Source organism: Gopherus evgoodei, unplaced genomic scaffold (assembly GCF_007399415.2).
Source record: "Gopherus evgoodei ecotype Sinaloan lineage unplaced genomic scaffold, rGopEvg1_v1.p scaffold_43_arrow_ctg1, whole genome shotgun sequence".
NCBI classification, from domain to species: Eukaryota; Metazoa; Chordata; order Testudines; family Testudinidae; genus Gopherus; species Gopherus evgoodei.
This window is the reverse complement of record NW_022060064.1, coordinates 808905-825181: the sequence shown is the minus strand read 5'-3', so window position 1 is coordinate 825181 and position 16277 is coordinate 808905. Positions and strand designations below refer to the sequence as shown.

General features: G+C 49.9%; 1 protein-coding gene and 1 long non-coding RNA gene across 3 annotated transcripts; both read left to right on the top strand.

Annotated features, from left to right (window-relative positions):
• The first annotated feature begins 2079 nt into the window (after nucleotides 1–2079).
• On the top strand, nucleotides 2080–11924 carry LOC115642649 (zinc finger protein 436-like). 2 transcript variants are annotated; one of them, XM_030546339.1, is made up of 3 exons: nucleotides 2080–2114; nucleotides 10040–10153; nucleotides 10529–11924. In XM_030546339.1, exons 1-3 carry the CDS (start codon nucleotides 2081–2083, stop codon nucleotides 11449–11451), a joined length of 1071 nt encoding a protein of 356 aa, XP_030402199.1. In that variant the 5' UTR covers nucleotide 2080; the 3' UTR covers nucleotides 11452–11924. The 2 variants fall into 2 exon arrangements, with proteins under 2 accessions (XP_030402199.1, XP_030402198.1); XM_030546338.1 differs by having other exon boundaries at nucleotides 10526–11924.
• A 186-nt stretch (nucleotides 11925–12110) lies between these two features.
• Nucleotides 12111–13801, top strand: LOC115642623. Its single transcript, XR_003998214.1, has 2 exons — nucleotides 12111–12380; nucleotides 12594–13801. It is a non-coding gene; the product is annotated as an uncharacterized LOC115642623 (long non-coding RNA).
• Nucleotides 13802–16277: the final 2476 nt, after the last annotated feature.

Genomic DNA, 16277 nt, shown 5'->3' with positions numbered 1-16277 from the left:
AGCCCAGCTGTACCCTGAATAGACCCTGGCCCTGAATGAGAGATGGGGCTGGTCTCCTGTGTCCAGACTGGCTGTCAAGGGGAGGAGAGCCGTAGATTGTATTTGGGATCATTGTGAGTAAGAAGGGAGCTGCTAGAGTGCCTGTCAGAGTGTCTCCCACTTTTCACACTGGTGACCCCTTATTTGAAGTCAGGTTTTGAGGGGGGGGGATCCCCTTGTGAAAGGAAGAATAAAATGTCTCTCAAGACTGAGCCTCTATAACTTGGATGGCTGTTTCAAGAGGCTGACAGAACTATTGACCTTGAAAGATAAAAATGGGAGAGTGAGACTTGCCTTGCTTTAGCTCATAACAAAACTGGTCGTATCTCACGACCCCTTATTGCCTGTCGGGAGTCACCTGGGGTAGCAAACCATTGCTTGAGAAATGCGGACTAGCTCCCTCCTTGTCTTCTATCCCTGTTGGCTCTGAAAGGGAAGAGGGCATTTCTTGGGATACGGACCTACTGCTCTGCCAGATACGGACCGAGCCAAGGAACGATTCATTGCCATAAAACCCCCATTTCTAACATCTCTCCGTATTCAGAATCCCGGCTTGCAGCTGTGCCCAGTGACCCTTTCCCTGCTGTATCTGTCACAGCCAGAGAGACTGAAACCCCTTCGGTGGCTAGCAGAGTTGAGGATGAGGCACAGAGATTGGATCCAGAATGACATTGGCACTAGTAGGATGGCGAAGGCCTCCATGAATAGACAGGAACCAAGTCCCCCAGCCGGAGGGAGGGAGAAATAAGTGGGGAGAGAGGTCACAAGCTCCCAGACTTGTCCAGCTCCAACTCCTATCTCAACGCTGGACAGATATTATCCAGTCTCTACCTCTGCCTAGATCCCACCCTGCCAGGGGATGTGCTGCCCTCAGGGACCGTGTCGGGTGTTAAAGGATCTCAGTGGGTTTAGCCCTGGTGGGAAGGGTTGGGTCTGCCCGGCAATAAAGCGACTGCGTGTTTTGCCACTAGGAGAGTCTAGAATATTTCGCTGCAGGGAAAGAGCCTGGGGGATGTGCTGTGAAATGCACTAAAGCTGGTTCTGAAATCTCTCCAATCCCCCTCCTCACCCTGACATGTTGCTTCACGCGCTACCAGAAGGTGCTCAGATACTACCGTGGTGAACACCATATAAGAACCTGTATAGAAAAGTGTTTTTTTTTTAAATGAGCACCAGCATGGTTCCCTGAGACTGTTATCCGCACAAACTGACAGGCTGCAGAACGACATCCAGCCTTCCCTCCGGATGGGCCCAGCCTCCCACGGCCGAGGAGCTGGCTCAGGTAGGGATTATCAGGGAGTTGCTGGGGGGTTCCCTCTGCACCGACAGGGGCAGTAAACACAGAGGAGGTGGGAGTTTAGTCTGGCGGTGGGACGGGGGCAGGAAATCCACAGGGTGGAGGAAAGGAGGGGGACAGGTTGTGACAGACCTGCTAGGAGTTGTGTGCTGGGGCTTAGATTCTAGGAACAGACCCATGGAGGTTGGGAGAGGAAACTGCCCTATTTCAAAGACAGGAAACACCCCGTCGGGCAGAGCTGGAGAAATTACCAGACTGCCGGTGCTGCACGCAGAACCCACTAACCAGGGGCTGCTGTGAGATACAAAGGGGCTTAGGGGAGGTGCCCCATCCCTTCACACCAGCTGCTAGCAATGAGGAGGGAGTTTGGATTCCCACCAGGGAGCTGTCCCTGGGCACTGCTGGGGGCTCCATGTCCTATATCAGCTTGTGAGGCATGAGAATGTCCTACCCCAGCAGGGAGAGGGGAGGCACAAGGGTCTCTCTCTCCTCTCACCCTGATGCCTCCTGGCTGCTCTGTGAGGGGTGCGGATGGGACTCTGCTGACTGTGAACCTCCCAGAGCTTCCATTTGATTGGCCCTGCGCCCCTGTGAATTGTGGGGCTGTGAGTGGGGCAGCAGGTCCTGAGTGTTGGCCTCTTGCTCTTTCAGAGGCCGGTGACCTTCGAGGAGGTGGCTGTGTATTTCACCAGGGACGAGTGGGCTCTGCTGGACTCCACTCAGAGAGTCCTCTGCTGGGATGTCATGCAGGAGAACTACGAGAATGTGACCTCGCTGGGTAAGAAGTCCTGTCCCCCTCGGTTCTTAGAAGGGGAAATGCAGGGTGAAGGGTCACATCATCCCACAATGCCACCTCTGCTCTGCCCTGTTTCAGCATTACCCCGACATGGCAGTGACACAAACCCTAGCGCTCTGCCCTCCCATGCTAGAGAACACTTTGGGAGCAGAGCACAGGTGCACACAGCACAAAGTCCAACGTCTTCTCTTGGCTAAGGCAAACGTGGGTTTAGGTCTGGCATACAGAACAGAAGTTGCCGACCCCTGGCCAACACTCAAACACTGAGCCTAGTTCACACAAACCAGCTCAGACTTACAAAATGTTGCCACCCCTTTATCTCCCTCCCTCCCCCAAGGATGATTTCTGAGTCATTGCCTTCACTTACCCCTCACTGAACCCTGTAAGCAACTGAGATGTACGGCACCAGAGTGCTGACAATCCCCTGGCAAGACCACACCCTTGTGCACAGTCACTGGCACAACCTACAACACTGCTCCAACTATTCCCTCCCCCATCCAGTTACAGCTACAGCTGACACATTGCACACAGCTGGAGGGCATGCAGATAAATGCTGGCATTCCAGTCTGTGGAACACAACGCAAACAATGACACGTTCTCTTGGTCCTTCTTCTTAGATATTATTGATTCATAGATTAAAAGGCCAGGAGGGACTATTAGGTCGTCTAATCAGACCTCCTGTACAACAGGCCATAGAATTTCATCCAGTTACTGCTGTACAGGGCTGAATATCTTGTGCTGAACTAAATCATCTTCCAGAAAGGCATCCGGTCTGGACTTGGAAGACTTCAGGAGATGGAGAATCCTCCCCTTCCCTTGATAGTTTGTTTACCTTTGCACCAACCTGACTGAACTGTTCCCAGCTCGGGGCAAAGTTAAGATTGTTGCAAAGGTGTTGTGGGCTTCAGCTTTTCATTTCCTGGTTTTAGAGGTTGGTTTATCCCTGTCCATAGAGTGAAAGGAATGAAGCAGCTGCTGCATGTCTGAGTTAATGACTCAAGATTGTCGATATAACGAGCTCGATTGGAATGATTTAATCTTAGAAATCAGTACAGCAGCACAGACAGAACTAGGTACATTACGTTACATTGTTGTCACGCTAAGAGCATGGATCTGTGTCTCTCCTGCATCTGGAGGGGAGGAGCAGTTTTTATTCCTTCCCAACTCTGTTCCCATATCAGTATCATTAGATAGGGTTTCAAACAAAGGAAACCTCGTTGCCAGGAATAGTCTCCCAGAAACATATGTTCTGGTGTCATTTCTCGGTTTACCTGATTTATGTGTGACGGCATGATTATTTACAGCTGGTCGGACTAACAGTTCTTCAAGATAATCTCTCTCAGTGGGTCCTTCGTATCCCCACAGTCATTCTTCCCTGTTGATTTCCCAACAGGAAACATCTGCTGTAGCACGCAACCCTTGTTAGTGTCCCAAGTCTATACGTGCTTATGTCAGCATTGTAGATATATGGTAAGGAGATGGTTCCCACGAACATCTGGACTTGTGTAGACACGAAGGCGCCCGAGATGGTTAAAATGCAGCATAATAGATACAATTCCTGAACAGTGTTCTGGGCCTTCGAATTCAGACACACACTCTTTGCTGAAGGGAAAGATTCTAAAGAAGAGTTAATATTTAAATGACTCAAATATACAGAAAGAACTAAAAGCATTCATAGTAAATAACAGGCACGAACACAGCACTGGGCAGCCTGAACTGCATTAATATGGCTTATGAACATTTCATTACCTTGATTTTTTTTTTAAATGGACTTTTTTTGCCACCGTACCAGTGCGTCCCCTAGGGCTTTTGCTGGCGTAGGTATTTTCATTTACACATCGTTGTCGTCTTCAGTATGGCGCCATTGCATTGCTGAAAGGAAGGCTTTTTCAGGACATTCGCTCGCCAATTTTATACCATTCATTGTGCTTACATGTGTAACGGGAGACCGCAAGCAGGGTGTCATCTCCTCCCCCACTTCCGTTACTGACTTGATTTTTCACGTAGGTGCTGTGATAGCAAAACGTCCAAGTGTAGGCCAAGTGAAAACCTGTGTTTGGATTGGAGTACTTTAAATATTATTTCCCCCCAGAAATTTTGGCCTCAGGGCAAATCTTCCAAAGGGAACCCCTATAAAATGCAGTAAAAAAAAAAAAAAGCTGAACACACCCATTGTCTGAAAGCTATCAATGGTGGGGCTCACATTCAAAGTAGCTCAGATTCAGCAATGGCCCCAGCCCATCCCCTAGAGAGAACCAAACACCGTGAGAGCCGATTGCAAGAAACCTGCTGCTAACAGAGCCTTAAGCCTGGTCCACACTACACAGTTAAATCGATTTAAACAGCGTTAAATCGATTTAACTCTGTACCCGTCCACACTACAAGGCACTTTAAATCGATTTTAAGGGCCCTTAAAATCGATTTCTGTACTCCTCCCCAACGAGAGGAGTAACCCTAAAATCGATATTACTATATCGATTTAGGGTTAGTGTGGACGGAAATCGAAGTTATTGGTCTCATTCCTTTAATGTAGCTACCCAGAGTGCACCGTTCCAGAAATCGATGGTAGCCTAGGACCATGGACGCACACCACCGAATTAATGTGCCCTAGTGTGGACGCATAAAATCGATTTTATAATATCGGTTTTATAAAACCGGTTTTAGTAATTTCAATTTTATGCTGTAATGTAGACGTAGCCTTAGTCTGCCTGCACATGCGCATTTCAATCACTTTGCCCACGTCCAGACTAACCCGCGGCATCGGCGGGTTAAAATCGATTGCTCGGGGATCGATATATCGCATCTAGTCTGGACGCGATGTATCGATCCCCGAGCGCGCTTACATCGATTCCGGAGCTCCATCAACCCGAATGGAGTTCCGGAATCGACATGGAGAGCCGCGGACATCGATGCCGCGCCGTCCAGACGGGTGAGTACCTCGATTTTAGAAATTCGACTTCAGCTACGTTATTCCCGTAGCTGAAGTTGCGTATCTAAAATCAATTTTAATACCTAGTCTGGACGTGGCCTTTGATTCATCGGTTTGGCTCCTACTGATCTGAAATTCCAACTTTTACCGTTCACTTTTTCAAGACTGCTTCCCCGGAGAGGCGGTGGGTGCCCTGTACCAGCTGAGATAAATGCTAAGTGACTGAGATCCTTCGGGGGAAGTTAGAAGCTCACATCCATCCTAGGTGTGTGCAAATGTTGTAGCAAGGTTCACACCCACGCACCCCCCTCTCCCCTACAAACTGTGACCCCAGCCACCGTTTCTAATTCCTTACACTCCTCCCAGTCACAAGGTGACTTCTTCTCTCTTGGTGATGTCCTAGGTTGGTAATGAAACTTCTGGGGACTTGGAGGGTCTCATTTCCCCATCCCTCTCTGCAGCAGCCACAGTCTCTCTTCCCTGCAGGCTCCTTGGATCTTTGAGGCAGTCCCTCCTGAGATCACACGGTCTTATTCTTATTTTTCATAGTCTCCTTTTCCAGAGGAATTAGTTTGTTGCTATTGAATTATAATATCTAATTCCCCAAGCGTGTCCTGTCTACTTCAGGAACTGTCTGAGGCAATCTGAGCACCAGTAGCAATTGTCTTTGAGAACTCTTGCAGGACATGTGAGATCCCGGAGGGCCGGGGGAGGACAAATACAGTACCTGTCTTTAAAAGGAGAACAAAGAGGACCAGAGGAATTATAGATCAGTCAGCCTAACTTTGAGAGCTGGAAAGATGCTGGAACGGATTGTTAAACATTCAGTTTGTCAGCAACTGGAGGATAAGAGCGTTATGAGGAATAGGCAGCATGGATTTGTCAAGAACAGACCATGCCACCAACCTCATTTCCTTCTTTATCAGCGTTATTGGTCTAGGGCAGGGGTCGGCAGCCTATGGCACGCGTGCCAAAGATGTCACGCAAGCTGGTTTTTAATGGCATGCTGCTGCCTGCCGGGGTCCTGCTCAGCCAGCTGCCAAACCCCGACAGTGGGCTGAGCCAGACCCCGGCAGGTATCAACGTGCCATTAAAAATCCTTCCCGACTCAGCCCGCTCTTCTCCGCCCCCCATGTACCGCTGTCTCTGGTCGAGGCTCGGGGCAGAAGCAAGCTGGTCCTGCCGGCTGCTGCTGTAGGGCAGGCTCCACTGGCAGCCAAGCTTCCTGCTCCCCTGCCTCTTCCTCCAGCATGCTCCGTTGAGCCCCATCTGCTCTCCTTCCCTGCCGATGGCCCTTGCGAGGGAGGGGAGAAGAGCAGCCCCAGCGCCCTCACTGCTCAGACCGGTAAGGAGGTGGGGAAGGGAGGCAGGAGCGGGGCTGTGGGGAGGCGGGGTAGGAGTGGGGCGTATCCCTCCAGCCCCCTGCTGTGAGCCGCTCAGGGCAGGGGGCTGGGAGCACCGCCCTGATCCCAGCCCCCCCCTTGCACCCCAGCCCCCTGCATCCCCCCTACAACCCCAGCCCTGATTCCTGCACCCTTCACACATACCCAGCCCCCTCACACCCCATGCCCTGACTCCTATACCCCCTCACATGCCCCAGCCCTCTGCCCTGACTCCTGCACCCTCCACATATACCCATCCTTCCCCACACCCCCTGCCCTGACTCCTGCACTCCCAACACATACCCAGCCTCCCCACACTCCCTGCCCTGACTCCTGCACTCCCCACACATACCCACTCTCCCACCCTGAGCACCAAATGGGATCTCCTGCACACCCCCTCACATTCCCACCTGCACCCGTTGCACCAAATGGAAACTGCCCAGGTAAGCACTCCACACCCAAACCTCCTGTCCCAACCCTGAGCCCCCTTCCTCATTCTAGCTCCTGGCCAGACCCTGCACCCCAACCCCTAGCCTGCTCCTTCACCCCCAGCCCTGTGCTCAATGCACCCCCACCAACAGCTCAGAGCAGAGAGAGAGAGAGGAAGAGAATGGGCCAGAACCAGGGAGAAGGTAGGTACCCGCTCTATGTGTGCAGGGCTGGGACCCCAGGCTGGCAGTGGGCTGAGCAGGGCCGGCGACTGGGACCCCAACCGGCAAGGGGCCAGCAGCCAGAACCCCAGACCGGCAGCCGGCTGAGCCGCTTGGCCCGCTGCTGGTCTGGGGTGCCGGCCTTGCTCAGCCCACCACTGGTCTGGGGTCCCGGCCCCGCTCAGCCCGCTGCCGGTCTGGGGTTCTGGCTGCCGGCTCCCTTACCAGCTGGTATCCCAGCTGCTGGCCCCACTCAGCCTGCTGCCAACCTGGAGGTCTGGCTGCTGTCCCCTTGTCAGCCGGGGTTCTGGCCACAGGCGCCGCTCAGCCCGCTGCCAGCCTAGGTGAACAGAACCCCAGACCAGCAGCGGGCTGAGCAGGCCGGCGGCTTAAGATCAGCATTTTAATTTAATTTTAAATGAAGCTTCTTAAACATTTTGAAAACCTTGTTTACTTTACCTGCAAGAGTAGTGTTAGTTATATTATATATAGACTTAGAGAGAGAAACCTAAAAAACATTAAAATGTATGACTGGCACGCGAAACCTTAAATTAAAGTGAATAATTGAAGACTCAGCACTCACTTCTGAAAGGTTGCCAACCGCTGGCCTAGGGTATTGCAGGGAGGCGGCAGATTTGGTATATCTTAATTTTAGTACATCCTTTGACACAGGCCCAGATGCCATTCTCATAGGGAAACTACAGAAATTGGGTCTAGATTAATTTATTATAAAGTGGGTACAAAACTGTTGCAAAAAAAGCAAACGTGATTCTGGGATGCATTAACAGGTGTGTTGTAAACAAGACACGAGAAGTCATTCTTCCGCTTTACTCTGCGCTGGTTAGGCCTCAACTGGAGTATTGTGTCCAGTTCTGGGCGCCGCATTTCAAGAAAGATGTGGAGAAATTGGAGAGGGTCCAGAGAAGAGCAACAAGAATGATTAAAGGTCTTGAGAACATGACCTATGAAGGAAGGCTGAAGGAATTGGGTTTGTTTAGTTTGGAAAAGAGAAGACTGAGAGGGGACATGATAGCAGTTTTCAGGTATCTAAAAGGGTGTCATTAGGAGGAGGGAGAAAACTTGTTCACCTTAGTCTCCAATGATAGAACAAGAAGCAATGGGCTTAAACTGCAGCAAGGGAGATTAGGTTGGACATTAGGAAAAAGTTCCTAACTGTCAGGGTAGTTAAACACTGGAATAGATTGCCTAGGGAAGTTGTGGAATCTCCATCTCTGGAGATATTTAAGAGTAGGTTAGATAAATGTCTATCAGGAATGGTCTAGACAGTATTTGGTCCTGCCATGAAGGCAGGGGACTGGACTCGATGACCTCTCGAGGTCCCTTCCAGTCCTAGAGTCTATGAGTCTATGAAAGACCGTACTCAATTTTAATCTGCAGCAAGGGTGATTTTAGGTTAGATAGGAGGGGAAAATGTAACTACACGAGTAGTTAAGGTCTGGAATAAGATTCAGAGGGAAGTTGTGGAATCCCCATCACTGGAAACTTTTAAGAACAGCTTAGACAAGTACTTCATGGTCCAGATTTCCTTGTTCCTGCCTCAGTGCATGGGCTGGATTAAATGACCTCTTGAAGTCCCGTCTGCCCTACGTTTCTGTGATTCTATCATTCTAAAACCCTTCACCATGCGCTGGGGGATTTTCGTGCTCTTTTCCGGTATACCTGACTCACTATATCCCCCAACTTCTCAGAATATGCTTCCCTGATCCCTAACACCCCTGACATACAGTAACTCCTCACATAAAGTCGTCCCAGTTAACGTTGTTTCGTTGTTACATTGCTGGTCAGTTAGGGAACGTGTCCGTTTAAGGTTGCACAATGCTCCCTTATAACGTCGTTTGGCAGCCGCCTGCTTTGTCCACTGCTTGCAGGAAGAGCAGCCCGTTGCAGCTGGCAGCTCCCCCATCAGCTCCCCACTCCCCTAAATTCCCTGTGCTGCATCTGCCCCACAGGCTGTCAACTCCCCCAACTGCCATATGCGTGCGGCTCCTGCTCTCTGCCTTGGAGCTCCTCCCCGAAACTCCTGCTTGCTGTGGGGCAGGGGAGGGGAGGAAGAGAGGCGCTAATGTCAGGGTGTCCCTCTCCCCCCTGCACCCCGCTTACCGCATCTTCCATAGAGCAGGGCGGGGGGACACGACAGGGCTCAGGACGGAGGGAGCTTGCTGGCAGCAGCTGCCGTCTCAGCAAACTGATCAAATTAACAAGGCAGTGTACTTAAGAGCAGGGTCAGCATACTTAAAGGAGATTTGTGCATCTCTCTCTCTCCCACACACAGGTTGTGTGTCTCTGTCTGCTGTGCAGTCTCCCCTCCCTCCGTTCCTTCTGCCTTGTAGAGTGTGAGAATTAACCCTTGAGGGCGCCGCCAATTGCTAGTTCATCATTTAGCAGTAAGGAATTCTCTGGGAAGTATAGTGTGTGTGTAATATAGTCTTTTGTCCGGTGAAAAAAAATTTGCTGGAACTTAATCCCCCCATTTACATTAATTCTTATAGGGAAGTTGGATTAGCTTAAAGTTGCATTTTTCAGGAACATCACTACAACGTTAAGTGAGGAATTACTGCATGGCACTCAGTGACATCCCCTCTCCTTCCTATTCCGTAATATGCTGAGCCCCACAAACTCATACTCCCCAGTCCCAGTTCCCCCTATGACTGTCTCATTCCCTTTTGGTCTCGGTAAGAAGCAGTTCCAAGGTGACTTCCCTTTGGAGTTCCTTTCTCCGGGTTTTAGGAGCCCCTTTGATGAAGAGTGTCTGGCTGTGTGTTTGCCAGCAGAATTAATCTACTTATAGGCAGAGTGCCTGATACTGCTTAGCTCCAGAATTTCAATGTTTTAAAATGAACTGGGGTTTAAAAAAAAGGCCATGTCTTTTGTGACAAAGGTCTCATGAATTCACGTGATTTCACTTGTTTTCCTTCATCTGAGTAGGGTCTCCAGTTTCCAGACCTGAGGTGATGTCCCAGCTTGAACAAAGAGAAGAGCTGTGGGACTCACATCTTCAGGGCTTGGAGGAAAGAGAGCTCCTGAGAGGAATTTGCACAGGTGAGGAATTATTAGACCAAATCAAATACTGTCTGTGCCTGAAGGACACAGCTGGAATTCCCTACCAGGACCCTTGAGAGCTCTTTGAGTTCAGGATTGTCCCCCAGCAGGTGTCATATCCTCAGAGCAGATATTGCATATGGCTTCCTACCCATCCATATCAACACATTGCAATAGCTCAGTTCCCAACCTCCTTTCATCCTGAGCGCTGGGATGGGATGTGGAGACAGAGTTGATCTCCTTCTCTCTCCTCTCTGGGGAAGAGTTTGGGGGATTCATTTCCTGATCTTTTCCCCCCTCTATCCAGCACTTAACTTTGGTTTCCTCTCCCCTTTTCCCTCCCTGCCTCTGAGGTTTCTCTCTCTGTCTCAGGAGATGGAGGGATGGTGAGTGAGAACAAGGAGCAGAATCCAGAGCAGGAAGATGCTGAGCACGTGGAACTATGCGGGGGATTATCACAAAGAACTCAAGGAAACATGTCCTGGAGTCGTGAGGAGAGGCAGCCAAAGGAGGAAGTGGGTAAATCCATCAGTTGTGAGGAAAATCACAAGGACTTCAAGGAAACCACTGCCCAGCAGAGAATCCTGATGGGAGCGAGAAAAAACGTGTGTCCTGAGTGCGGGAAAACCTTCCCCCGGCGCTCGCACGTTATTGAACACCGGAGAATCCACACCGGAGAGCGCCCCTATGAGTGCTGCGAATGCGGGAAAACCTTCAGTCGTCACTCCCACCTAATCAGACATCAGCGGATCCACACGGGCGAGAGACCCTTCCGCTGCTGCGAATGTGGGAAAACCTTCACGCGACACTCAACCCTCATCAAACATCAGAGAATCCACAGGAGCGCGCCCCCCTATGAATGCCGCGAGTGCGGGAAAACCTTCCCGCGGCGTTCACACGTTGTGGAACACCGGAGGATCCACACGGGAGAGAGACCCTACGAGTGCTCCGAGTGCGGGAAAACCTTCAATCGTCACTCGCACCTAATCAGACATCAGAGAATGCACACGGGCGCAAGCCCCTATGGGTGCTGTGAGTGCGGGAAAACCTTCACGCGACGTTCAACCCTTATCAGACACCAGAGGAGCCACAGGGGGGTGCCCCCCTATGAATGCTGTCAGTGTGGGGAAACCTTCACTCAATGCTCAGAGTTTATTATACATCAGAGAATCCACGCGGGAGAGAACCCTCCGAGTGTGGGAAAACCTTTGCTGGACAGTCACATCACAGAACCCACACAGGCGCCAGCCCCCAGGAATGCAGATCGATCAGCCCTTATTAATCATCAGCGAATCTAACAACGAGAGAGACCCTATGAATGTTGTGGGTGTGGGAAAACCTTCATTTTTCACTCAGACCTTGGGAGACATCTAAGATCCACATGGGATAGACACCGTAGACCAGTGGTCACCAACCTGTAGATTGCGTGGCTCCGGGGTGGGGAAGGGGTCTCCGTGCCCTGCTCCTGCTTGCAAGATCCCACTGGCCATGAACAGGGAACTGTGGCCAATGGGAGCTTTGGGGGTAGTGCTTGCAGAAAGGGGCAGCATGCAGAGCCACGTGCCCCCCGTACCCCCCCAGGGGCCACAGAGGTGCGTTGGCCCCTTCTGGAAGGGGCCAGGGCAGGCAGGGAGCCTGCCTTAGCCTCCCTGTGCTGTCATCCTCAGTAAGTGCTGCCCAGTGGGAGGCTGCACCCCAGCCCCGTCCCAGAGCCAGCACCCCATACCCCCTCCTACATCCCAAACCCCTGCCCCAGCCCTGAGCCCCCTCCCAGAGCCAGTACCCCATACTCCCTCCTGCACCCCAACACTCTGCCCCAGCCGGGAGCCCCCTCCTTCACCCAGAGCCCACACCCTCTCCTGAACCCCAACCCTCTGCCCCAACTTGGTGAAAGTGAGTGAGGGATGGGGAGAGCGAGTAATGGCAGGGAGGGGAGATGGAGTGTGTGGGGCTTTGGGGAAGGGGCAGGGCCTAGGGGAAGGGACAAGGTAGATCCTGGGTTGCTCTTACATTCAAAAAGTGATCTTAGGCGTATAAAGTTTGGAGGCCACTGCCGTAGATGCTCCGAGTGTGGGAAACGCTTCTGTCAGAGTTTACACCTTATTTATCATCAGGGAATCCACAAGTTAGATAAACAGCATAAACACCTAAATATTCTTGCTAATTCCCACATGTGGCCTTTATGCTGTCGGTGCGATTTCCTTCATTGTGGCCTCAGCTCTCCCAGGTGAGAGCAGCAAAGAATCCAGTGGCACCTTATAGACTAACAGACGTTTTGGAGCATGAGCTTTCGTGGGTGAATACCCACTTCGTCAGATGCACCTGAGGAAGTGGGTATTCACCCATGAAAGCTCATACTCCAAAACGTCTGTTAGTCTATAAGTCTTTGCTGCTTTTACAGATCCAGACTAACACGGCTACCCCTCTGATACTCTCCCAGGTGAGTGGTCCGGTTTTGCTTTTTGCAGCTCTTGAATCCCCAAAGAGCGTTCCTATCTACTGCTTTGTTCCATGAGTCATGGGAGTACGAGTCCCACCCCAGATGGGGGGACCAGAAACCTGCATGGGCCTGGTGTCATTAGCATTTTTTGTAGTTAGCCAGCTCCAGTGAGCCATCAGATGTAAAATCACAGCTGTGTTTTCTATACTGACATGTCCCATGTACAATATCTTTCCTAGTTTAGAATCCTGTTGCTAATTTATCGTGATGCTAAAACTTTTGCAAGTACAACTGAATAACGATGAGAAAGCGCTGAGTGAAGCAGGTTTCAATGGATCAGAGGACAATGCACTGGGAAAATTTGTGGTCCTGATTCTGAGCCATCAGATGTAACCTGCCCTAGAATCTCATTCTATCTGAAACAGAAAATGTCTTACACCCCTCTGAGATGGAGATTTTTTCTCTCTTTCCTGAAGGCTGGTTGGCCACACAACTGGATATTAGTTTTCTTTGGCAGAATGTAGTTCAGATTTATTGAGGATTTGGAGACAAATTCCCATTGATTTATTTTTGCTTTTCTCCTACGCCTCCGTGATGTCATGGGGAAAGTTCAAATGCAACTCAGTCAGCTGGAGCGAATAGTCCCAGTTATGGGACATGCTACCAAAGAAATGGCAGTGGTTTGAAATCTCCAGTCTGAAATGGTGAAGAGCAGTGCACCCCAAACTGTACAACTAACTTAAGTAACTGGATATAATCACAGGGTTGTTCAGTTATTTAGGTCAATATTATTTCAGATCATCCGGGGAGAGAGTTTCACAGTAAGGAGCTATGCAAAATACCCATGTACTTGTTTCCTAAAACAGTTGTGACCCAGGCCCTCGAGGTGGTTACTCCTGAAGATATCTCCCAGCTAATCCTAATGTTTGGGAAATACTGTCTCTAGCAATGCAGTTGTGCAGGAAATAGAAGTGGTTTTTGTTGCTTTTGAATTCACCCTTTGCAATGCTTCGAATATGTATAAAATGAGATCAGTGTTTAATGTGAGACAGCTGCAGAAAAATTACTCATTTTGAATAGAAACCCCACCTCTGGTTCTGTATAGTGAGTCTCACCCAGGCTTGTGTCTAGTTTCTGATTTAAACAGGTGCAATCGGATGAAGGAAATAAACTTGGCATATTTGGGGAAGCCATTCCTCACTAACATTGCTGAGACTTTGGGTGGTTTGGTAAAGGATTCTTCTCCAGAGGAATGTAAATTTGCCCTCAGCAAGACCAAAGATTGGCAAGAACTACTCAAGTAGAAACAGCAGGCCCTGGGTTGTTGGGTTTCACCGCAGAGATGAAAGCCGTGGTGAGCTACAGTCCAAGTAAAACTGTTTTTAGAACAAAGCTCCCCGGCTCAGTGGCAATGATTAGAGACCCAAAGGATGCCCTGGTAACCAGCGTGGGCTCAGGGGGATGGAATTTATCACACATGCCCACCCTGCTCTCCAGAACCCCAGCAGGAGAATATAGAGAAGGGGGAGCATTTCTCATCTGTATTCCCAGAAGAGCTGCCAGGACTCCTCTCTGACTGCGATTCGCTACCTGGAATGAGCCCTTGCTCTGTCACAGATCGCAGCTGGGATGATCGGGAGGGGAAAGGGTTTCTCCTGAGCGTGATTTTTCTGCTCTTAAGGGCATTGGTAGGGATCACTGCACAATCTGAAATGACCAACTTGGTTGCATCCCATCCCTGTGCAACTAAAATGTCACTGTTGATGCTACTGTGGTTGTGTTCCTGGCGGTTGGGATAATTTGCAGCATTTAGACGTGGCTCAGAGGTGAGCAGCAGGAAGGTCTGAGTTAGTGTGAAAATCACAGCTCTCCAATCAGGGACTCATGGCCCAATCTCCCATGTGACAGGTGGCGACAGTCCCAATGTTGCCTCTAATTTTTCCATCCATGTGCGGAATGGATTTTGTTATGGGCACCAATAGCAAGGTGATGTGTGGCTGTGCGCTAACAGTAGAAACCAAAAGCCTAGATATGATATGATATATATATTTAAAAGTTACCATAGGGATAATTACTCCAGCCTGGACAGGTTAGGCCTTTTAGAACTTACTACTCAAAGAATTCAGCGTATGCATAAGAGAGAAATACAATTATGAAATGCACAGAGCAGTCAAAAACTAAACCAACAGCCCTGTTGAATAAATGACAGAGAATATCTGTGTATTGCAGGAAGGGAGGAGAGGCACCTGAACACAAGTCGCCAGATGGGCGAGGCACTTGACTGACTCTTGGGCAGCTGAGCAGGCACGCAGCTTAGAGGGAACACGGGTCACCACTATACTTATGAGGTCAGGCCTGGCAGCTTCCCCAGGAGCTCCAGCTGGGAGGGAGTTGCTCTGGACTCTGCAGAGTGGTTTCAGGGTGAGACTATGGGAGTTTCTCTGATTTACAGGGGGCTTTGCCAGAGGGGAGACTATAGGTCACCTATTATGGGGTCTGAGCTGGGGCAGCAGCGAGGGACAAGATGGGGAATTTGTCACGTGATTAAAATGAAGCTGGAAAACCTCTCCCTGTGCTCCAGCAAAAGACTCTCCTCTATCTCTTAACTTCTCCTTCCATGAAAATCTCTTATCTCTCCCCTGACACTCAGAGACCCCTCACTCCCAGGCAGACTTTTAGCTTTTCTTTACCTTGAATTGGCCACCTACAAATATTTTTGCCACTAAAGTCATCAAGAACATTTACAGTGAGAGAAAGAAACAAATCAAAACCAAAAAAACACACACACACGATCTCCCCACCACACACAGTTTGAGTCTGACTTTTTGACTGAAATAACTAAGCAATAAAACGCAGCCCTCTATTGGCCCGAAAACAAACCCTGGCCTCCCACGCTGCAGGCAAGGCACCAGCCGCTGACCCACCAATGCTCTAGTCGCTCCTGTGTGACATTTCCAGCTGCCCAATACTGCTGCTACCCCAGGGGAAACATTGTTGACTGTAGTAAGCGTTTTTCTTAGCCTAGTTCTGTGTTTCTCTAGCAAAGGGCTGGGGATGGTCCTGTGGTCCAGGGATTGTCAAATCAAGGAACAGCCTGAGCATCCTTTCCCCGTCCCACCCTGCAGGTGGGGAGATTTTGAAATCACTGTTACTGTATCTAACTAAGTAACTAGCTGGTACTACACTAATCCTGCAAAAGATGCAGACACACCCAGCTCTGGTTGGCAAACTTAGGGAGACTCTGCTGCCAATCATGAAATAGGAGAAGCACGTTAACTTTAAACAGCTGCCCTTTCAATGCATCTGAAAGTTACAAAAGTAGAGTGATCTGCGTTAAAGGAAGACTGCCATTTATTATAGCCCCAGTTTATATTGCGTGCACAAAGAGAGGTTTGAATGCGTATCAGATAGTTTGATAAAACTCAGCTATTTTATTTTTTAACATGCTTGGGCCCATCTCCAGTAGAGTTTTCCATCCCACATTATGCCAGTTTTTGTACCAAATCAGCAAAAAGTCCTGTGGCACCTTACAGACTAACAGACGTATTGGAGCATGAGCTTTCGTGGGTGAATACCCACTTCGTCGGATGCATGTAGTGGAAGTAAGATCAACTAGTCCATTCCTCCCTCTATTCGCCCTCTGACCAGAAAGTTAGAACGAGGCAGAGTATCGTGCAGTTCTCA